General features: G+C 39.9%; 1 protein-coding gene across 3 annotated transcripts in view; it reads left to right on the top strand.

Annotated features, from left to right (window-relative positions):
• LOC122523433 (homeobox protein prospero-like) overlaps positions 1-21,243 on the top strand; it is a 33,006-nt gene extending 11,763 nt beyond the window's left edge. For 2 of the 3 annotated variants that reach the window (XM_043645175.1, XM_043645172.1), the window contains exons 4-5: positions 18,630-18,789; positions 19,640-21,243. In XM_043645175.1, coding sequence (XP_043501110.1) covers positions 18,630-18,789; positions 19,640-19,819 — 340 coding nt within the window. In that variant the 3' untranslated portion in view covers positions 19,820-21,243. The remainder of the gene's footprint in view (positions 1-18,629; positions 18,790-19,639) is intronic. The other variant, XM_043645174.1, reaches the window with a different exon arrangement.
• Positions 21,244-24,970: the final 3,727 nt, after the last annotated feature.

Here is a 24,970-nt window from a genome sequence, read left to right as displayed (position 1 = left end):
CGGAAGGACGTAAGTGGAGGCCTTGTAATTATTATGCTCTCATAATCTTTTCTCCGCTTCTCCCTACTTCCTTTTCCCTCGTGGAATTTCTACCCTTCCGTGGCTTACTAGTTCATAATTTCTCCTTCTTTCTTCTCCCGATTTCTGCTATTTTGCGTTTCTCCTGAGAGACGGCTAGTTATTCGTTAAGTAAGTTAAAGAGAAAGATCCTCCAAGAGAGTTCATCCAAAATCGAAAGTACGCAATCGTGGAATAAGAAGAAATCAAGGAGTATCTTTCGGTTTTCTCGTTTTCGTTAGAAACCATCCTTGAAGCTCGTTTTCCATCTTCTTCGTTCTCTCTTTATTTCTCGAGTAAGCAAACGACGGTGAGGCAGCCCTCGAGAAAAAGAAGGGATCCTGGACGAAATGAGCAAGTACGGATCCTTTGAGACAAAAGCGAACGAGAGGTGGTAAGACCAGAGAAGCAGATCGAACGGAGAGGAGAACGTTGACGACTGGTAACTGTAATGAAAGGAGTGGGGGCGGACTCGGGGATAAAGGGGTAGACAGCAGGATGTATCGTAGCAGTTTCGTAGCCCTCTAATGAGAAGAAGGAAACTTTGGTCTTTGACTTTCGGGCCGCGGCCTTGCTGCTGGCTATACCTGCTCCTCCTCGAAAGGAAGAAAGAAGTGAAAAAGAAGCACGGTTGAAGAAAAAGACACGGCCGACTCGTTTGCCATGAGGACTCTCGATCCTTACAAAGAAAATCTCTTGTTTGTTTCTTCTACGTACGCAGGACTCGCTATATACAATTATTATCTATATACGTGTCTATGTATGTATATAATATATCCGTGTAGGTAAGAATGTTCCAGAGAACACTAACTTAAATATCGTCTATGTGCGAGTTACGTATACACATAGATGCGCATGCGAGATCTCGAGAAATTCGCGCCAGCTCCTTAATTAAAACTCAGTACATGGCACAATGGAGTGGCAACTCTTTGGGTACCGCTACTTACTGCCGTTTCTGCTGCTGCTACAGCTACTCCTACTACTAACGGTTGCCTCCCGGTAGGTAGAAACCTACAATACCGACCTACCCCTATCAACAACTTTTACTACCTTTTCTGCTGCGACCAGGGTGCCTCATTCAACGTTGCACCACCAGTATTGTACCTTCGAGAAGACGAAACATTTCCTAAAGCATACGGACGTATTTTAATCATTCGTAATATTTACAATTGTTACTTGATAATAGAAAACAAAATAATAATTATTATCGAAACGGAAAAACATTTTGTTATCTACGAACTTGTAATGTGATTTGTAACAATTGCATAGTATATAAGGATATACTTACATTTAAATGAACACAGTTATGAGAACCAAACGATATATATATATAATATATGTATTTATATGATGGAAAACGTGTTATCGTACACAGCAGGAAATTATAAATTCACTCGAAGGAACTCGTCGATGCATTTTATACGCCCGTGGGGACATGGCCACGATATCGACGAATTATCTGTGCGAAAACGGATTCCTCGTGAAAAGAAAAAGGAAAAAAAAAACGGAAAGAAAAAGAAAGAGAAGAGAGGAAATTCGATTTGCGTCGCGGCAAAAGGGGGATGACGCACCTTGCATCGAGCGAGGCTACTACCTTCGTCGTCCGTAGGTGGTGGTTGTGCGCGTAAACGGCAGTCACTTAATTAAAAATTACTTAATTACGTTCTTGGCACTAATTAGTGGCGCTTGGCTCTCTCTTGGCCGTGTGCCTCGGCTGCCTAGGCACCCCTTCCACCCCATCCTCGTTCGTTCTCTCTCTCTTACTCTCTCCTACTCTCTTACTCCTTCCACCTGCCCCCTCAACCCGCTTCCTACCCCTATCAGAATTTCCTCCACCACCTCTTACACCCTTCTTCGCTTCTCTACGGCTCGTTCAAAAACCCCGCGGCAGCGAAATCTCTGTCTTGGTTACATTATTCCTTTCCTTCTTTCTCTGACGTTTTTAGCCCCACCCCCCTCTTTCTCTTTCTTTTTCTTCTTCTCTCTCCATCTCTCTCTTTTCTGCTCCTTCTTTCATTCTTTTTTTTGTTAACCCTTACGTCACTCTTGCTACGCCAACGTTGCCACCACTCTTTTCTTACCTTTCTTACTTCGCCGACGCAAAACTACCAGAGAGTTGCATGAAACGTTGTGAGTTTTCCGACTGACGTTGTTTTTCTTCTTCCAGCATTTCTGTTCCTATTTACGCACCACCGTTTTCCCCGTTCTTCTCTTGTCCTGACCTAGCCTCCGTCAAGTGAAATTCTCAAGGTTCGGTATAATGCATAGGACGAGTAGTATACTAGTAGTCTAACGTAGCGCCTTCAAAATCATTTCGTACCTCTATCTCCAGGAAAATATACTTTCCTTAATGAGATTAAATTAAAAGGACGAGCGGTGTTTTGTGCATAAAGTTACTTTCCTTCCTCTTTTTACTACTTTACTCGGTCAAATGTAAGAAGAAAAATTATATTATATCAACCGTTTGTTCAATAATCAAAAATTACTGGACTTGATTAAAAAATCTTGAAAAACAATCAATGCTTAAACATATTAAAAGTTTGACGTTTATTAGCATTATCGAGACTATTATCAACATTTATTCTATCATATTAGGACGTCGTAGAGCGATTTAACGTTCGAATGATCAGAAAGAGGAAGTCTTGATCAGACGAGGGTGTACCGGGTCTACCCTCGTAGAATGTCAGTACGGTAACATAAGGGGTTCATGCTCATGGTGCAACGGGTAGGCGGGTAAGCAATGGAAAAGCAGTAGCAGCAGCAGCAGCATCGTCGTTCCTTTTCGAATTTTTTGATAATGAACACAAGTATGAGAAACACGACGGGTATTGGCTGGGCGGCAGACAATGCGGTGGCCGCAGGGCTATCGCGGGAGGAACAACGAAGGAGGCGGGGGTTGGCTGACGGGATTTCGAAGGGGGTCGAGGCGGTGGAGAGGACGGAGGTAGGCAGAGGACGATGGCAGGAGGTGCTTTATAGGGGATGTAAGCATCGCCACTGCAAGGCTAATCCGCCGCTATGAGCTGCTACTTGCAGCATGAGTACGGTACACTCTCTGCTAAAGACTCACTCCCACCACCTTCTCATCTTTCTCGGGTTTCTCCTCCCTTACAGTGAATCTCTTTTCCGCTTCTTGATGCCGGCCTGGCGAAACAGTTCGTTGACCCTACTAGAGGAGAAATATCTGCTGAAAGAACGCGTCTTGCAATCCCTCTCAACTTAATTCTATACGAAACGATCAGATTTAACGCGGTTATTTGATTTCTTTTTTTTTCACGGTAGGTGAACCCCTTCGTCTGAAAACGATTCGTATTTTTCGACAAATCTTACTACTTATATTTTTTGGGTATTTATTAGTGAATACTCTTCAAGAATAGCTAACCTTTGTTCTCTATGTTCTTTCTTGTTATTTTCTCTTCCCTGAGATACGTATTGTAAACAGCACGCCTCTCTCGTTTCCCTAAGAAATATTGGAAATAGTTCGGGTGATCCATGAAGAAAACACTTGGCTGACTGCCCAGTTCTACTTCCTGCAGCTTGTACGTTCGGTGCACTACTTAGGATGCATTACTTGGACAAGAAAAGTAGAGGGTAGGTGGGGTTGACTAGAGAAAAGACAGGACGAGTTGTCGTTTGTTTTGTTTTCACGGTTACATGCCACCCGGCATCAGAGAAAACGCGAGACAAATAAAGATTCTCGTCCTTTCGACGACGACTACGACTACAACAGACGTCTCTATCCAGCCAATATTTACGACATACAAATATTGACTTGCCTCGTCCTGCAAACTTCTTTTCTTTCTTGGACTGATGAATCGCTTGTTATTTGTACTTCTTCTTTGCAACTTGATATTTCATCGTATTCATTTTCCTTAGTAATTTCAAATTTTATCTCATCGTTTCGACGAAATTTACAATTAATTCGGGTTCATTAACTGGACAGACATTTTAAGCGACTGTCAACTTAAGATAATTTCGATATGAAATTAAAAAGAAAAAAAGAAAAATAAGAAACGGATTACGTATCAAGAATACCTAAAAAGAGTAACATGATCCATTGTAAAAACGTGTATTTCTATCAACATTTTTCATAGTTTTGACTTACAGATACGTACACACATACACACATATACACACACACACATAGCAAGGATCCCCAGTGAATTTGTCTAGCTAGGTTCCCAGTTAGAGGCTCGATTTTTCATTCTCGTTAGGAAAATCTCCGGGTGCACGCATGTTGCGCGTGAGATACTGTGCATACGTCCGTTGAGAGAAAAAAAGAGATCGATAGAGAAAGAGAAAGGGAGATAGAAGGCGGATAGGGGGTGAGGGATGCGATCTCGTCCGCTCCGCACGAAAAATGCAAAATGATAATGTTCCCAGTGTCCCATCCTAATCGGCTTTGTATACGCCGCGATGGCTCGTGGGCGAAGGGACCAAAGGGAGAGAAAGAGAAAGAGAGAAATAGGAAGGGAAAAGAGAAAAAGAGAAAGACAGCAGGTGGGTGCGGAGGAAGGACGAATTCTGGGGGCAGCAGGGAGATGTGAGCCTCCGTCGGCCTCCATGGAGGATTTAATTTACATCCACCGGTGAAAAACGCGGAAAACAGTTTATCAAAAAAGCTACCGCGCAGGCTCGGATGAGGGATAAAGGGAAATAGAGATAAAGAGAAATGAAAGTAGGATAGAGAGAGATAAAGAGAAAATGAGAAAGAGAGAAAATGAGAGAGAGAGAGAGAAAGAGAAAGAAAAAAAGAGAAATAGTGAGAGGGAGAGCAAAAGACGGGATTGTGCGGTAGAAATGAAATTGTCCGTGCATGGATTATCGCCGACTTCGTTATGCCCTCGTATTACTCGGCCCTCTACTCTCCCACCCCTTCTTTCCGAGTTCCTCTCTCTCCTTCTCTCTCTCTCTCTCTCTAACTCTCTCTCTCTATCTATCTCTCTCCATCTTTCTCTCTGTATCCTTCTTTTCTTTTCCACCTACGCGACGTTTTATCATATGTCTTGTTTCTTTCTTTATCAAAGTATAGAGAAGGAATATTCGTTCTCGTTCGATGTTTCGAAAAAAGACATCTAAAACTGGAATAATCTTTGACTGAATCGTTTACTTTGTCCTATCTTACGCTAAACAAGCTTTTAATTTCCTCCCGATAATTAGTGCTTTCTTCCAATTTCTTCGTTGCAATAATACAGGTTTTTTTTACCGAAAGCTTACTGTCATATTAGATTTATGATAATAATAATGATAATAATAACAATAATAATAATAATAATAATAATAATAATAATAATAATAATAATAATAATAATAATAATAATAATAATAATAAGTATAATTATCAACGTTACGTTGTTATTCTTGGAGATTATAGAAAGAATCAAACTATAGTCTAATAACTACCATATTTCTACAATCGTGAAAGAGAAGAAAATTGGAGATTTGAAAATGATGAAAATTTCACACGTAGGGTAACTGAACAGGCGATGCAGCGAGACGGTGTATCGTGCACTAAAGCGACAGGATCAGACGTACTGGGGACTGGGCGTGAAATTACTGTTTCGGCCAACATTTATCCCAGCGTTCGCGAGGGTAACGTTCGGCTGGACAGCGACTCTGAATTGATTTCGTTTGAAATCCCACCGCCTCCCACCCTCGTCCCAATTCGTCGTTCTTCCCGGCTCTTCCGCATGCACGATTCATCCGTTTCTCTCTTTCTTTCTCTTTCTCTCTCGGTCTCTGCCATACACCGCGTCTTCCTACTCTTCTCTGCTTTTTGCCCTCTCCACCCTTTCTTTCTTTCTTTCTCTCTTTCTGTTCCGTTTATCTGTCTATCCTTCTATCTATCTACCTATCTCATTTAGTTTTACGTGCCTCCTTCCTCCATTTGTCTCCCTTTCCATCCGTGTTCCTCTCTCTCCATCTCTTTCTCTCTTTCCTTCTCTCATTCCCTTTCCTTCTCTCGTCGTCTCTCTTTTTTTTTTAAATCAGGATCTACGACATCTCGATTCAGACTGGGTAAAATGCATTAAATTTTTGCCATTTTTCCACCGTTCCTCGCTTCTTCGGACAGGAAAAAATGTACAACTCGCGGCAGACGATGATATAAATAATGTCTCTTTTGAAGGAAGGAAGGAGAGAAAGAGAGGAAAGAGAAAAAGAGCTCATGTTAACTTTATCATTTCTCTCTTTCTCTCTCTCTCTCTTCTCCTCCCCTTCTTCCTCCTCCTCCTTCTCATGGATGCGAAGTAACGCGTCACATATTTTTGTGAAATACGTTTCAACGTGTAGGACGTTCGAGACGTTCGCGCTTTTCCGAGTTGAATTAATAAGATTATGTTTCGATAGGTTCGACGTTGAAAGTCAATGATTCACGCGTTCAAACGTGCTAGTTAATTATTATGTCTCGCATTTCAACGTATACGTACGCATAACGTCGTCTCTGCAAAATTGTGAGGAAAAAATGCAATAAATAAACGAAAACGTTAAAACGTTAAATCTTGGAACTATTTGAATTTCGATCATCTCGCAACTTTTCCAATGCGTAATTATCCTGGTCGATCGATCGGACCCTGATGCATTCAGTTGAAATTGCGAGTTTAAAGGAAATTTGGCGAGGGTTGAACGAATGAAAAACGAATTGCAAAGGATGAAAGTAGAAAAAGGGAGGAGGATAGAAAAAGGTGGGACGGTTAACAGAGATCGTCAGCGAGGACGATAGCAGCGTCGTCGGAGTTAATTGAAAAAGCTTGTAAAAAAGATTTTCCGGAAAACCCGTTGGGCCGGACGATAATATCCGTCGTGCTTCTCTCGAAGACGAGCGGAGGTGGGGGTGGGGGCTGAGGTGGAAACGGGGTGGTAGGAGTAGATAGAGGGTGGGTAGGGAGAAGGGACCGTCCGTGTCACGACTCTTGGTGGCGCCACGTCATTCGATATTTTTGTCAGTAAAACGATATCAGGCAAATTGCATCTGTCCTTTACACCATGGCGCAGAGCCAGATCAAACACTATTCGTCACTGGATATTACCCTTCTCCGAGGTATTGCCGGTCTTCTACCCACGTTTCCTCTCTTTCATTCTCTCTTTCTCTCTCTCTTTCTCTTTTTCTCTCATTTCTCTCTTCTTCTCTTCTTTCTGTGTTCGGCACTTCTCAACTGGATCGAGTTCTTTTCGGAGCAAGAGTACGCTCTCGCGTAAAGAAATACGGTAAAATCGAAAGCACTCGAAAATCGATTTAAACGCGCCGTTCCTACCTTTCTCAAACGGCCCTTCGTCAACTCCTCGAATTCTACGAACGTCACCAACAATCTCAGTAATATTACTTTCAAACGGTGCCGCCTCGTTTATCGATATTTATTTAAACGACCTAATAAATTAGTACGAGGGTATTCAAAAAGGGGAAACATAACACATACACTAACACGCGTACATGAATAAAAATACCGATGTGTTTCTACATATTGAATATTTTCACTCTCGCGGATGGAGGTTAAAAAAATACTTAGAATTCTCCTAATCTCGTTCTTTTTAGTACATCTTGTCCAAGATTATTTACGGAACGGCGAACGTAGAACCGTTTGTTCATTGACGTCGTATGCAAATCGCCCATATGCCAAGTCATCTCTTGAGTATGCTAGAAGCATGCGGGCAAACGAGCTAAGCAAAATGACTATCTTACATTATATTACATACGGGCGACAAGTAGGACGTCGAAACGTGTTGTCGTTGAAGAAGTAGTAACCTCGGTTGAATCAGTAAAAAGAAAAATGGAAACTACTTTTTGTATCGATTAGCTTCTCCTGATCGAGAGTCCGTGTTGTCGCGTCTCGTATTTTTATATTGTATTTCACTCATAAAATTAACTCGAAAGTTAAATAATATTACGATTGTACAAAATATTACAATATATTTTTACTTAATTCATTTCTATCATCGACTTAGATTCGAATAAATATCGACGGATTTATGAGATTTGCAAAATATTCCACAGACCGCACACCATTTTTGCTAATCTTTCAATCGAACATTATGCGTGATACAGTCTTAAGAATTTCATTATGGCACCCAAAAAGAGAAGGGCGTTTACCTGAGTTTGCCGAAGCAGGATCGTTTAACAGACATAAATGTAATCTTATCGAATATTTACAGTAGCCTAGGCTGCTTCCCGGTGGCCGACAGTTGTCTAGTAAATCCTATTTACTGTTACCCAACGAACTATACGCACTAGAGATGCTGGGAGGGTAGCTACCGCCCCTAGCTAACCTACTGCCCTACTGCCACGAGTTCCACCCTTAAAACCATCATCCTACCTCTCTCTCTCTCCCTCTCTCTTTCTCTCTACTCACTTTCTCCACTGTCACTTTTCTTTGCTCACCCCATCGAACGTGTAACGGTTTTCCGTAGATCACGCGATGATCTCACAACGCCTCGTACACCAACAGAAAACAAGGGAGCTTCTTTTTTCAAAGTTTTTGGGGTAAATATCGAAATCCCCTTCCTTCCTACGTACACCCCTCTCGATCTCAACATTTAATCTTTCACGATGCACGCGTACGAATAAGAATTATTGATAGGTTTCTTTTATAATAGGTACTACTATTCGAATGAAATACGACGAACACGACCAACGTGCTTGTTCCACGTAGAAAATTGTATGTTCTATTTTTTTTTTTAATATCCATCCGAAACCCTTCAAATGAAGAAATATCGTTTTCCCACTGATAAGATTATTCTTATCAACCGAAATATGTATGTATATCGATTGCCTTAGCCCTTGAAAAGATACTTGGAAGATTGAAACGCCAGGAAGAATCCTTCTAGCTTCCTCCTCTTACACCCTCTCCAACGTTGAACTCGTAATGCGGTTTAGCATGGTATGACAGGAGGTAAACTTGACAACAAAGAATTATTGATTTTTTCTCAGCGGGTTGAACGAGTTGCCGGGCGGTTGAGCGGTCCCGGTGGGGTATTCGACAAAGGATGTTTTCCGAGTCCCTAACCTAGGCAACCCTTCTCCTACGCTCGCTTTCGTATACGCGTTTCCGTGTGTTCTTTTTCTCTTTCTTTCTCTCGCTCGTTCACTCGCCCTCACTCTGGGTGTCTCTCTATTTCACTTCAACGAACGCTCCTGAACGTACGTTTCAGGGGATTGCCCTACTCCATCTCTCTCTGGTCTCTTTTCGTATTCGTACGTCTCCCTTTCCGTCTTTCTCTCTCTCTCTCTCTCTCTCTCTCTCTCTCTCTCTCCTCTCTCTTTCTCTCTCGCTTATTCTTTTACTCTATCTCAGTCTCTCCTTCTTCGTCTCTCACTGTCCGTAACGCTGTGTGTACTCAGCCGATGCGCCAAGGACTTAACTGCCTCATTGTCGTCCCAGCAGGCATTAGAGCTTCAGGACAGATGTGCAAAATGTAGGATCGAGACTCCTCCATAGCATAACTACTAGGTATTCGTGCGAAGGTGGAGAGGCTGAGTAGCTAAGTTGGAACAGTAGTCGCTCGATAAGTACAAGGTCCCAGATTTAACAATAAGTTTTAGGCCAGTCATCATAAGACCCCATATTTTTTAGCAAATGTTAGAAAGTTTTCTACTTTAAATACTGAAAAATTACCTTTCCGTAATATCGAATTCATAAATCATCTTTTTCCCCCTTGTTCTCGTCTTTGTACTGTTTACCTTTCTTCTATCGCATACGTAATAACAAGAACTATCGATCTGTAAATTTCCGTAAAATGTTTTTTGTTGACAAGTAACAGGTTGACATTTTTAAAGCGATTGCTTTGATGTTTTTGATTTGTTTATTTTTTGCTTTTAAAATTCATAGAAAATTTTCCATGTGTATGTAATCAAATATTCTTATTTTCTATATAAAATAAAAAATATCGCATGAAACGTGAATTTTCAAACTTGAACACGATTAAAGAAAAAAAGAAAAATTAAGAAAAAGAGAGAAATAGCCTTCCTACATAGTCGTTCAGGGATTTAATCGTTCGACCTTGACATTTCTTTGGAGCGTCGATGAAGTGGTCATGTTCAGGGACGATTTTCTTGGTGATGCATCGTCGACGTATCCGAATAGTTATATCGTCAACAACGCCTCCGTAACACCCTTCTAAGGCGTGTATTTACACGTATATACGTGAACATATACATAATACACGTAGGGAATGCAGCGGCGGTGTAGACGGTGGTAGTAGCTTTGGTGTTGGTGGTGGCGATGCATCGCCGGGTGGCTTGGTAGAGAAAATCGATCGAATAAAAAAATGCTTGGACGATGCCGAAGTGCGACGAGGACACGAATCGCGGACGAGATGGATGCATGGAAAGAGAGGGGAGGGAAAAGAGGGTCCGATAGGAGAAGGAGGGTTAGTCCGGGTCCATTGAAGAGTGAAACCGCTCAAAGCAGCTGCCCCCGCTCCCTCAAACACCCTCCAACCACCCTCCTACGGCACCAGCCTCTCCGATACCCCTCACCTCATCTAACTCTCTTTCTCTCTTACTCTCTTTTACTCTTCGTAGCTTTGAAAACCACCCCTCTTAGCTCGCGTGGATGGTGCACACTGCCCCTTCGTTCTCTCCGGACTCTATCTCTTTCTCTCTCTTCCTTTTCTTTACTCTCTCTCTCTCTCACTCTCTTTCTTTCTCTTTCGAAAAGGCTAAACCCCACGCCAAAGAGTTTATTCGTGATCCCAAGTGCAAGAAACGAGGTTACGTTCTTTTGATTTATCCTTCAATTCTAAAGATGCGATAGCATATCTCGTTGTTAATTTATTTTGAAGACATTCTTAATACTGTCATTTTCTTCGTTCGAAATATTATTTCTCTTTGTCATTAAAGTTCTTGAATTGTTATTATAACTATTATTAAATGTATTAATACAAAAAAATTAAGAATGTTTAATTATTAAACAATCTAATTTTACGGTCTTGAATCAGTTCGTTCGTAGATGGTAGATCAATATCGCAAGGAATCAACTCTTTTCACGACTCTAATGCTCTTTGCATAATTTCATTCGTGAAGACGATTTGCATAAGATGAATGAAAGATAGGAGGAACGTGCGGCTGGCTGACAAAATTATCTGTCTAACGGTGCTTCCCCTATCGTCCTCTAGTTTCTCGACGATGAACGAGAAAAAGGGGGTCTGTGGGGGAACTTATAGTAAAGAGAATGAAGAAAGGAAAGAACTATAGTAGGGAAAGGGGGAGAAGTAGAGGCAAAAAGAGAGAGAAACAAGCTTTAAGGCAGCCAGATGCAAAAAGAAACGGGGTAGCGAAGGGTGAGAGAAGGAGAGAGACAGAAGGAAGGAGAAAAAGAGAGAGAGAGAGAGAGAGGGTGGCCAGTGAAAAGCAAGGGGCACACGAAAAGTGTGCATTGTAAGATCGGCGCGTGCGGCATGCGGACCCTTCGTGGTCGATGTTGTAGGACCCCCGTGCTTAGTGCCCCCTTCTCTTTTTCTTCGTTAGACTCGTTCGTTCAGTCTTTCTCTTATTTTCTCTTCTTCTCTTTCTCTCGTCTAGTGCCACCGTTTCTCGACATCCCTCTCTTTTATGAAGGGCGAAGGGCCCAGGAGCTCGGTTTATTGTCGACAGCACATCTGCCATACGATCGTCGGCCGATTGTCTCACTGGCTTAGGAAACTTGCTCGTAAAGAGCAAGAGAGAAAGAAAAAGAAAGAGAAAGAAAAAAGGTGGCTTAGTAGCGGATCTACGATAGGGAGGACGATGTCGCGTGTCCTTCTTGCTTACGAGAAGGGTGGCAAGAACGAATCATGCCGCGATCTTCCGAGGACAACCTTCCCTTTGCCCTACTACTTTTTTTCCCTTTTTTTCATTCTATTTCCCAGCTGTCGTATGAGGAGGGATTAGTGTATCTCTAATATTCTTGAAAAAAAAAATATCATTCAATTGATGGTAATTTAAAACAATTTTTAAAAGAAAAAAAAAGATACAAGAAAATCTGAGTTAATCGCTTGTTCAACTCTACGTAATAATGCATTTTTCTTTCGAGACGTCTTATTCTGGAAACATAAAAGACCTTATTATAAATTCCGTTCAGTATTAACCATGCGTTCTCATAAAAGTTGTTTCGGAAAAGGCTTGTAATTCAATTTCCAATAGAACGGTGCGTCAAGCGACCCTTCTAGAATCTCTGATTCTCGATCGCGATGGTGACGGTGATAGGATTCCAACGAGTTGCATCGAACAACGGAAGTGAGGACGGTAGGTGGGTAGAGGCAATGAGTAGGGATCGTAAAGGGCACCGCCGGAGAAATGTACGTGTTTGCTATATCGTAACTGACGGTGCGCGAGGTTTGACGAAACAGAACGATGTAATCACTTGTTAACTTGTATTTTAATTACGAGATTTTCCAGAGCTCGAACGCGCTCAGAGCTCAACCACCATTACTACTACAAATGTGAAACAGTACCAACACAAGTATATCGTCATGTACATCGATATCGTCCACGTCGTCGTTAATATCGCAACGACGTCGCAAACGACAATGTCGACGACGACGGTGACGACGACGACGACGATGACGACGATGACGACGACGACAACGACGACGAAAGCCGACACACTCGGTAGTGCAGCTTGCTTGTCGCCTACGAGTCTGAGTGCAGATGGCGTTAAAGTGTTAATTACTAATTAAGAAGGGTGCACAGGGTGCAACATCAAGACCCCGCGCGACACCTTTTTGAACGCGCCCTCTGAATGGACCCTTACGCCCTGACGGGCAAATGCGCCTACCCACACATCCATCCATCCATCCGTATCCGTCATGGTACCCCCAACTCCTCCAACCAAACCTCCTCCTTCCTCACGACCACCACCCGCAGCCCTCTCCTCTTCTTTTTTCTCCTCCGCCACCTTCTCCTCCTCCTCCTGCTCCTCTCCCTATTCCTTCTCCTACTCCGTTACTTAACGTTCTCTCGTTATACGCACTTTCACGCCTTGTACGGCCGCAAAATAAAGCGGAGTAGTACGAGCAGTACACGAGAAACTTTTTTTCGGAATTTTTTTTCAAGACTCGCTGCTTCTCCGTTATTTTCCTGATCGTTTTTTTTCACAAATTTAAGGAAATAGTTAGTAAAAGAAAAAGTGTACTCTATCGCTTTGCTTCGTACTTCTTACTAATATCGATTTTCTTAAAAGTCAGCTCACCTAAGCGAAACATGATTTATGCGATCATTATTTCTATGGTATACAAATAAATTTGTTACATTGGCATAATAATGGAAATGAGTCAAACGATAAAGTTAGTCAGAATTGACTCAAAAGAAAAAAGCGACCCTATTCCCACCACGAGAGTCTGACATAGGCGAAGTCAGTAGCAAATATCTTATTCTTCAATCTCTCCTCCCCTTTGGCAAAAATTCGTGGGAAAGTTAAGGTAAGAAAGAAGGAAGTTTGGCAGGGGTTCGTTGAGACGTTCACAGGATCAGTTCTGTTCTTAGGGGCCTAGGTGCTTTCTTACTATTGTCGAAGATCAACCGCCTTGGCGTAACCGTTAAGGGGGACTGTCTTAAGAAAAATAAGACCAGGAGAGAACAAAAAAGAAAAAGAAGGAGAGAGAGAGAGAGAGAGAGAGAGAGAGAAAAGAAAGATCCACTGAATGAAAGGAACTCAAAGAAAGGAAAAGGAGGAGGACTCGGTAAGACGAGAAGACGCACTCGTTTCACCCTACCCCATCGTCCTCTCAAAGTCACTTTACGAGATTTTCAAGGCGGTACAAGACAAAACACAGTCGACGACAACGTTTGCGAAATCTTCTACACCCTTTCGTCGTACTTTACCAATGTCATTTTGGCTATCGAAATGCACGACGGCGTTGCTTATTTCGAATCGGTAGACTGTCTACAAAGTGGCAAGAGAATGAGAGAGAGAGAGAGAGAAGGAGGCAGGAAGAGAAAAAAAACAGGCGAGTGCTAGAGCCGCTCCCCCTTTTAATTGGTGCTCTCGCCTATACGGCGTACGCGCCCGCGTTACAAAAGCGGCGCGTCGAAATGGCAACTTGTAGCGATGGAGATCGCTGTTGAAGGTACCGCATCGACAGACATTACCATTAAACGCTCGGATACATCATAACGCTAACGGAAGGTCGTCTAATTAGAAAGAAATCGCGATATCAAGGAAGATTCGTGTTAAAAGATAGAAAAAGAGAGAGAGAGAGAGAGAGAGAAATAATCAAATTTGTGATCTGTTCTCATATTCTTCCTTTCTTTCTTTTTTCTACGCGCTCTCTTTTTATTTATACGTTCAACGATAAGGAAAAAACGATCGAAAGAATTAGAAGTTGTTAATTGTGCTGTTTACTTGTCAATCGCGTTCCTCGTAATTAATAATAATACGCTAAGTATAAAACTCTAATCTCGAATGACGAACATAAAAAGTATGGTCCACGTGGCAGCTTCTTAAATACACTACGCAACCCCTTAGTCAGGAGAAACACGGTGAGGGTTGAAAAAACATGACTCCGGTTTCCAGTGAGAAGACGCTCATTAGGCTCGTCCTTTGTGTCAACCCTGAAAGAATACGACATCTTGAAACGTCCAAGACTACTTCTTCTTCTTCTTCTACTTCTTCTTCTTTTACTTTCGTTGTCGTCGTCTTTTTTTATTTCTTTCGTTCGAGCTCTCTTGTTTCGGTTTAGACGGCAAAGCGTCTCGTAATTAGATGCTAATAATCATCACCCTCGCGAAGACTCCTTCTTTCCTTCCTCACTCTCTCTATCACTCTCTGTTACTCTCTCTTTCTCTTTCTCTTTCTTTTTCTCTCTCTCTTTCTCTCTCTCTCTCTCTCTCTTGTTCTCTGTCTCTTTCTTCTTTCCCATTTTTCTCCATCTATCTTTCTCTGTTTTACTCTATCTCTCTCTGCTGTTCGTTCTCTCGTCGGCGCCCCGTTGCAACGAGGCGCAAGAAAACCCGAGGCTCTGAAGAGCTTATTATTATCCTAATTATACAATACTATAATGAATGACTCCGTAGCTCACCCTCTGGTCCATATTCGCGGTCTTTCTCTCTCGCTCAAGCCACCTCGAGCCCTCCTTCTCGCTCTTTCCTCTCTCTCTCTTCTCTCTCTCTCTTTCTCTCTCTCTCTCTCTCTCTATCTTCTACCTTGCGCTCTCTCTCTCTCTCTCAGTTCGACGGTTGCTCTTCTTCTCTGCACTTGGTGGTCGAAGAGTGGCAATTCTAGCACTCGGGCTTTTTGTCAAACCGACTACGGAACTAGCGCCGTCTCCCTCACGCTCTTACACCCCATTATGCTACCAGTCTCGTCTCTCGTCTCTCGTTCCGTTTTCTCTCTATCTCCGGGTGTCTGTTTTAATTAGGCACTTCGCGGATATATGTATATATATATATATATATATATATAAATCTATATCTATATCTATATGTTCATATATATAAACATGTATTTATATATACATATATATATATATATAGATATAAATCCGAAGATGAAGCAGTGCTATACCACGTGGCACATAACTCCAGATGGATGCGATACGTTAACCAACAAAGCCAGCAAGTCGAGACTCTGCTTACTATATTTTCTACCTATACTCCGCGATACGACGAGTTTGAATGCACTTGATGGGTGGTTGAGTAAGGATTATAGACGCAGGTGACACGTACATCGCCGAGAGAGTGAAGTCGGGGGTGGCGAGCCAACCGATGACGGGTGCCGTCGTCGTTTCGAGAAGGAGAGCGTCGCCGAGAGAAAAAAAAAAGAGAAAGAGAGAAAGAAAAACTCGGTTCGTAGAGTCACGCTCCTCTCTTTCAGTTCTCCTCCTCTCGTGCGCAACCTTCTCTTGGCTGACTGCTGATAAGAGCACGCGAAATTGTCTTAATTGGCGGGAGAGCCAATCTGAAGCGATCGAAAGAAGAGTGCTTCTCGTTTATATTCACCTTTTTTCTTCATCCTGCAGATATCTCTGAGTACACGATATCTGCTGTATCTCAAGTTCCAACCGTCATTGTTCTTCTTCGATTGATACTTGCGTGTTTCATTCGATTCATTTATATAGATCTTACTCTGTTCTTTAAAGACGTTGAATTTACAAATGAAAGAAAAATATATAAAGAAAGAAAAATAAGTTTGAAAGGAATACGCTGGCCCCGATAAATTTCTTTTTTATTTATTTGTTGCCTTCGATCGTGTCTCGTCGGAAGCAATCTTAAAAATTGCTCCCAATGGCAACAACGACGAACGAACGAAGAAGACCAAGGATTCGCGAGTCGGTATCGTATTGTCGAGAGTATTTATGGAAGAGGAGATGGTAGTAGGGGTTGACTCGAATCCAGTCGTGTCGTGTCGATGGGTCGCGTTTTACAAGAACGACTCAACGGATTCTCGGTGAAGCGTGTTTCTTTGCATTCCCTCGAGAGATCCGAATTACAAGATCAACCCGACTGCTACTCTTACCGGCATCGCAACGATACTTCCCGCGAGAATACGACTTCTCTTTTATGGACTTGAGGAAAAGGTGGAGGAAGAGGAGGAAGAGCTTCACGAAAGAATGAAAATGCTCCGTACAAGTTAACGATGCCTAAGCCTAGCACGTTCTCTTACAATGCCAAGTCATTCGTACACTTTTCGCTTCCTCGCTCGACTTATTTCCAAGCAATACTGAAAATATTTGAGCGGAAAAATCACGAGAGATATCTAGAAAACGTACTATCCTTTTTCTTATACTATGATACGATTTTTCTATTGAATGACATAGTTAGACGTACGTATAGGTATGTATTAGTTGTTAATAGTATTATGTTATATAACGCGATAAAATGCATTTAATCAATTACAATGAAAAACTTGCAATAAACGAGCAATTAAACTAATCATCTTACCTAACGCTAAAGTTTGATATTCCATTTGCATAAAGCTAAAGAACAAAATGAAATTCTCTGTCACGTTCTTTTCCGTAATGTGCGAAGCAAGTCGGGCTTTTTCTCTTTGTCCGCGGAAGTAGGCCGGCCCTTAAGAAAACGTCTTTGAAACGATGAAATATTAAAAATATATTCTCGTACGGTTAAGCTTCACGTCGCCGCGGATTTTCTAAAGTGCGCATTACTACCCACGGAAATAATAATGGAGCTCTCGTAGCGCTTAATGAGAAGTACTACGTCGTCGTCGTCGTCGTCGTCGTCGTCGTCGTCGTCGTCGTCGTCATCGTCGTCGTCGTCGTCGTCGTCGTCGCCATCACCGCCACCACCGTCGTCGTTGTCCTCGTCCTCGTAGTCGTCAGAAGCAAGCAGACAAAATTTCTGATCTTTCGGACAAAGAGGAAAGCAAAGTAGGCGCGAATGAGAGAGTGCTTTCGTCGGAGCTTCAAAGATAAATTTTCCCTTAGCACCTATCGTTTTAATTTCTTTCTTTCACCACCGCGAGAGAGAGTCGACTGTGTGATTACAAAATGAGAAAGAGGAAAAGAGAAGGCACCCTTCGCATCCGGACTGTGCATCGCGAGCGAGAGAACGCTCGGGTCACTATTACTATACTAATTACCCACCAATTAGTGACTTATGTTTGTTTAACCGAGTTAATTAATGAACGTAAACATTAAACTTGCCAGCGCTTAATTTTTCTCTTCCATATAAACCCGACGAACTTGGGAAGAAAGAACGGAGAGCTACCACTGAGGAAGGAGTTTTTGAATGTATATGTCATTTGTCTTTGTATATGTGTGCGTGCATGTGTTGTGTATGTCGGTGTATATACGAGAGAGAGAGAGAGAGAGAGAGAGAGAGAGAGAAAGAGAAAGAGAGAGAGAGAGAGTGTCGTGCTTTCTTGGACGATACGCCGTAACGCGTTCTTAATAGTCTCTTTGAACCGTGTCGCTTGCCAGTCGACGAGGAGCTGCGCGCACCGCTTTGCAACTTTTTCCCCTTCTTTTTCTCCTCCTTCTCCTCCTTCTCCACCTTCTCCTCCTCCTCTTCCTCCTCCTCCTTTTCCTCCTCCTTTTCCTTCTCCTCCTTCTCCTCCTCTTCGTTTGTCAACCCATCTTCCACACTTACCTCCATAGCTTGCGTCAGACTACTTTTAGTATCGATCCTTAATTAATTATCGGCGACGTATTAGCATACTCTGTACCACGAAAGTCGAAGTTAAGCGTCGGCAAGATGATCGTCGTCGAATAGAACTCGACATAATTTCGATCCTCTTTCGCATCTCTTCTTCCTCCAATGTAGGCAGTTAATCTTCTTTGCAAATTTATTTGATATTAGCCATTTGACTAGTCAAAATATGTATAACACTTTACCGACCGCCAACGTTTCAACAGAATACGCACGGCCGACCGGCCGCTCAGCTGCAGATACTACTAACATATTACTGTTCACATAATGATAATGATTGTTCATCACCAAAAGCTAATTAATAGGCTTTTGTTCGGTAAGCGTCGGCGACAAAAAGCTTTTTAATAGACTAACGGTCGGTAAAGTGTTAACACTGAGACCAAGACTTAACAACATTCTCACGTTCCGTTCTTCATCGATGTCTTGAATTAATGAATAAGATGAAAATCTAGATCTTGTTATTAAATCGATCCCGTTTACCTTTTGATTTCAGGGAGTTCTACTATATTCAAATGGAGAAGTACGCGAGACAAGCGGTTTCGGAAGGCGTGAAAAACGCTGAAGACCTTCGAGTAGGAGGTGACTCCGAAATTTATCGGGTGCTGAACCTACACTACAACCGTAACAACCACATTGAGGTATGGGAACCCCAGGTGCGCAACACGAACACGCACACGATACATTTTCTTTTCATTTTGTTTATTTTCGAAAACGCGACAAGAAGTAAAAGAAAAATAATTGAAATAGAGGAAAACGAACAACTGATTTTGCTTCTTTTTTTGTTTCATGAAATTTATCATCATCAATGTCGCTTGTTGAAATATTATCGAAACGTATTTTCTCTAATTTAACCAAAAGTGATTTGGATTTCCTCAATTATCCTACTCTTTACTATTGGAGCTTTCTCTTTCGTCTTCGATATGATTTAATTACAATAAATAGTTAAGTTCCGTTTCCCTTTTAAGTATCATATTATAAACGCGATATTGTAATTGTAAACCGATTACATATTAGTATTTCCACGGGTGCTCTGGAACTAGCTATTTTCCGGTCCTTCGATCGCGCCCACCTATTTTACGCGAAATTACTCGCATTCGTTAATAATTGAAAGGCGCTAATTAAAATGCGAACCCTTCACGCGTCAAACAGCAGCATAGACATTCGTGAAATAACATTAACTTTCATCCTAGACTTCGATCCGATAACGCAATCGGTATTCTTTTGGCTATTAAACAAAAAATAAAAATATAATGAATTATAAATAACAAAGTAAAAGTTTTTCACCGTAGGTAATCTAATCGATTCTTCACAAATACTTCAGTATTTGATTAAAAATACAAATATCATACTTAAGATATTGATTAGAAATCGAACATGATGCAATCCCAAGCATGTATTTCTCGGCTTATTTTCAGTTATATTTTTCGATTTCATTGAATTTAACGTAAAAACTCGATTGGTTTGAAACGAAAAGAACTTACTAAGTATTTGGAACATTTTCAGGTGCCGAGCAATTTTAGGTACGTGGTCGAACAGACGTTAAAGGAATTCTTCAAAGCGATTCAGGGTGGTAAAGATTCTGAGCAAAGCTGGAAGAAATCCATTTACAAGGTAATCTCGAGGCTGGACGATCCTGTACCAGAATACTTCAAGAGTCCAAACTTCCTGGAGCAGCTTGAATGAATCAGGAGGTCGCGTGGCTCTTGCTCTTCGTGGTGCTCGGGGCCACCGACGCTAGAAGTTTCCCAGTAATCAAAAGAAGTCAAAGAAAAAGAAGAATTAAAAACGGCCGAGATGAAGAGGAAAGGTTCGCCACCATCACCACCACCAGCAACAGCGTTGTCGTCATCGTCGCCGTTCGAGGGACACTCGACTCCCTCGCACGTACACGTTCAGGTATCCTAAAATAACATATCGCAAAACGAAGCTGAAATGGCGAGGAGTTAGAACGATGCGTTGTTCTGAGAAAAGGAAAGAAGAAGATGAGCGTCGTTAAATCCGTCGAAATCAGGGGGAAAAATATAAATAAATAAAAATAAAAATAACGCGAAACACATGCGTACACGGACGAGATTCGACCGACGAAGGATCAGGCTGTGATCTAATCGCGATATATCGTAAGATCGTACGAGGGAAATTGTTAGGAGAGATTATAAACGAAAATGAACGAAAGACGTATAGAAGAAAAATAAAGAAAGAGAGTACACTAGTCGATTTACTCGACGAATGACGAGAAACCGCGAGTCAACGATCGAGCACGAATTCAATTATGAATTTTTCATCGTGCTCGAGACTTTCTTTCGTAGGGTCTGTTTATTAATGTAAAAAGGGAGATAAAAAGAAACGAATAATGCATTATTATTACCCGCCTAACTTTTAAGTCTCTGATTCATTCGAAATCGATGCGACGAATAGGAAATAAGCTTTCGAGGACGGGACTGTATTCACGGGGAATGGTGAGTTATTCTCGCCATTATTAAAAAAGAAAAATAAATAAATAAATAAAATAAAAAAAGCCAATACTATCGAGGATCGATAAATGCGCGGTGCACGTGGACGAGTATCTCTCGGTGATCTCGAATAACTCGATGGATCGTCTTCTGCTTTTCGAGAAATACCGGAAGAGGATCCTTCGACGATTCACCAGGAAACGATTCACGACAGATGGCTCCTGTTGCCCTTCGTCCTAGATCGTTTTTACGGTGTTAACTAAAAACCAAGAAGAAAAATAAAAGAAGAAGATTAATAATAAAACATTAGTAACAAAAAAAAAACTGTGGTCCAAAACATGTCGATCCACGTGATGCACGCTTTTACGCGATCCTCGGAAAAAATACCTCAAAAAATGAAAGAAAAATCTTTATCTCGATGTAATGTCGATGGACGGAGAACATTTTTGTTGTTTCGAAATTTTATGCTATCTTCGTCGTCCCCGTGAGTGCATGCCCGTTCACGATGCATTATCGAAAAGGGCTAATAAAATGGGTAAAAGATTGCTTATTTTGGGAACTAGAACGTACTTTACTTTGACGTATGTGAAGAAACGTTACGGTGAAATCTTTTTCCTAAATTAAAAAAAGAAAATAAAGAAAACCAAAGACAAAAAATATCAAAAGAAAGATGATCGCACGTGCGTGAGATCAACGACATTATCCTTTTAAGCTCGTCGTTCGCGAAGATCGCGCAAGTTCTAGTTGACCTTAAGGATCAACGACGACGATCTTTCGATGTTTCTTCGCCAACGCACAAGATCAAATTGAATTTAAGTTATCAACAATCGCCCTCTGCGGCGACAATTAAATCGACGTGAAAATGCTTGGTCAGCTGATGACAAAGTTTTCCTAAAAATAAATAAAAACAAGAAAATTCAATTTTCTAAGAAATTTACTTCTTCGTTTCTCGTGCTTCTTGCAATCGATCAAATGATGCACGATATTTTATCCCGATAATAAGTTAATACATATAAATATATGGTATATATAATAATCAGATTAGGCTAGTCGCGATAACGAGAGTACGAGTATTAAGAGCAAAAATAAAGAAAGAAAGAGAAAGAGAGGAGCTATTTAACGTGGAAGAAACGAGCGTGTGCCGGCGATGTTGTCTTAAATATAGATATGAAACTAAAGATAATTAATTAATTAATTAAATGATTTTAATAATGCCGGTGCGTGCTAAAAGTATATATAAATATAATAGTAGAGTTATATTGAACATTTATATAAGGTATATATATATATATACATATAAGAAGATAAAGATATATATGTATATGTATATTCATACACATACACATGCATATGAAGTAATAGATTTTTAATTCGAGAAAGGAATGCTGGCGTGACTGTTAGCGTTTAACAAGTGAGGAGAATGCACGACGAAAGGGTCTCAACTTGTCGCGGACCCCTCTATCTGTTCGTAGAATAGGCTGCGTTCAAAAATGCGAACAACGTCGCTTCTGCGTTCTCGTCGCTGCCTTTTTTCGCTAAAGAAAAACCTGTAGATACGGTACAACGTTAATATTAAAAATATTTCGGGTAGTAGCGAGTCCTGATATAATATAAGTACATTTCCCGCCCCTCCTCACCACTTATTCCCCTATATCTTTATTACTGTCGCTATCACGTGCACCATTATTATTATTATTATTATAATTATTATTATTATTATTATTATTATTATTATTATTATTATTATTATTATTATTATTATTATTGTCTTCATTATCATCACCCATACAAACACGCAGTGCGATTATTATTATTATTTTCCTTTATCAGTCAATGTACGTGAGGATTTTATTATAATCATAAGTATTATAATAAGTATAATATAATAATAATAATAATAATAATAATAATAATAATATTATTAAAATATTAATAAAAATATAATAATAATAATATTATTATTATTATTATTATTATTATTATTATTATTACTATTATTATTATTATTATTATTACTATTATTATTATTATTATTATTATCCTGAATATCGCGGTCGATTTAGTTAACTTAAAATTAAACCCGTTAGTTCGTCTCCACACACATGCCAACGGTTCTTAATGATTTTGTTTCTTGAACTCGATTGCTTATTCTCTCTTTATACCTCCAACGCTTCTTCAAAAAAATTGTACATCCCTAATTCCAATATTATGCTGTGTTTGTTTTTTAACTACACGTCTAGTTATTGCATTATTATTATTATTATTATTATTATTATTATTATTATTATTATTATTATTATTATTATTATATTAGTACTATTACCATTGAAAATTATACCGGTAGCATGTGACGTGCAGTACACATACACAATTTTTGCAAGCGGTGAGTCTTAACCTAGTCACATATCAATATTTTTTAATTAATCGACGATCGATTTATTAATTATTTTATTTATTATTCACGATAATAAAATGAAGAAAAAAGAAAATTGAATTTAATTGGAATTTTGTTTTGTCAATCACACAAGAATGTTATTTGTTGTATTATTTCTATTTTTGTTGCGTTTATTTCTTATGTCCCGAATCCCTTCGAAAGTGCCGGCTGAAAAAAAAAGGAAAAATGATTCCTAGTTTCCGAAAGTTCCATATAAGTTATTATCGACTGCCAACCCGGCCTACCTTTATGCGAAGTCGGCAAAAATTTGGTCCACCGAAACCGACGAAGATGTCATCGAGATTCCACCCAAAAGATTTAGAGATCACAGATCACGAACAAAAAGAAGCTTGTATTAAAGTCAAATGAAAAGAAGGAACAAAAAACTATACGTTAATGACGAAAGAGGATTTAGAAAAGATCGAATTAAAAATGGGGGTAAAAACGAAAATTTCGATTTGTAAATACTCAACTTTGGCCTAAACTAAGTGGCTACTTATTTTCTCGGCGTTGGCCTAAGATTTTGGTCTAACTATTTATGATGAATATGAAGAATAGTGAGTGGTAATATCGCTTGATTTTCAGAAATGAAAGTTGTTTGAAATCTCGATCGATTATCTATTTCGATCTCTTATAAATCAAGGGTGGCTCGATACGTTCCGTTAGTTTCAAAGAAAAAAAAATTTTAAACAAAAATAATAATAAAACATGTCCATGCTTCGCATATTATTGCGACAGCTTCCTTGTTCCTCTTTTTATTGTCCTATTTAACAGATGCTCTGCCAGCGTATTTGAGAAAACAAATTATTCGTTGTACAAGGATTACGTTTAAATGCTTCTACGTTGCACTCGTCTTTCTACGATACTCGAACCTCGTTGAAAAATCGTCCTAAAGGATATGAAAATGAAATCATCAGAACAAATTATTCGTGTGTAATAATAACATTTACCTTATATGATATATTCAATTGTTAAACATTTTTAAATTTAATAATATATTTTTCTTTTCAAGTTATTTCGTAACAATTCGAGCTGCTTTGCACTTTCACGTCGATAATCGTCCATATATGATTATCCTTGAGTATCTTATCATCGATAAGAACTTGACTTTAGAAAATTTCGGTATCAATATTTATTCTGCTAAATAGTTTTGAGGTATTTCAGGACAAAGAACACAAAAATATACTTAACCATTAACCCCTATTATAATCTTCAAATATTATTCCTAACGGCTTGTCGAATACCACGATACACGTATACACACATACACACTGACACGATCGACAGATCGCTTTTTTCATTCAACTAATATATACTTGAAGAAACCTTGACAATCATAAAATTTTCTCTTATTCATTTCTTTAACAACAATCTTTAAATGAACAATAAAAGAAAATATAATTTTTCGTGGTTCGATCTCGTTAATGAAAAGAAAAAAGAAAGAAAAAAACAAACATAAATGATAATAACATTTAACCTAAACCGAATCGTTACTTTCCTTAAACCTTTAGAGCTAAAAGAATTACAGATTAATATAAACAAAATTAAATTAAAACACAGCCATAATGGTATTAGAAAAAATTTCAATAAATAATAAAAAAAATCTCTTTGTCCTGATAATATTTAAATGACAGACCTTCAAATCGTAAGATCGGCTTGACTCGATCGAAGAAACAACAAAAAAACAAACAAATAATAATAACAATCATTCGATCTGAAAATAACGGGCTTACTCTTTTTCGCAAGATTCTTCGAGGTGGTCGTCCATCGATCGAGAATCGAGAAAAATTATTTGTGAAAAACACGAAAATTTCAAAAGTAATGAAAGAAAAAGAGAGGGAAAACTCTAAGAGACGGAAACATACAAAAAAAATGAAAATGAAGAGAGAAAGAGAGGAAGAGAAAAGGTACAAAACGAATAACAAGGAAAGAAAGAAAGACAGAAAGAAA

This window comes from Polistes fuscatus, unplaced genomic scaffold (genome assembly GCF_010416935.1).
Source record: "Polistes fuscatus isolate 324 unplaced genomic scaffold, CU_Pfus_HIC Scaffold6, whole genome shotgun sequence".
Lineage (NCBI taxonomy): Eukaryota > Metazoa > Arthropoda > Insecta > Hymenoptera > Vespidae > Polistes > Polistes fuscatus.
Note: the sequence above shows the minus strand (reverse complement) of the source record. Positions and strands in the feature narration are given on the sequence as shown.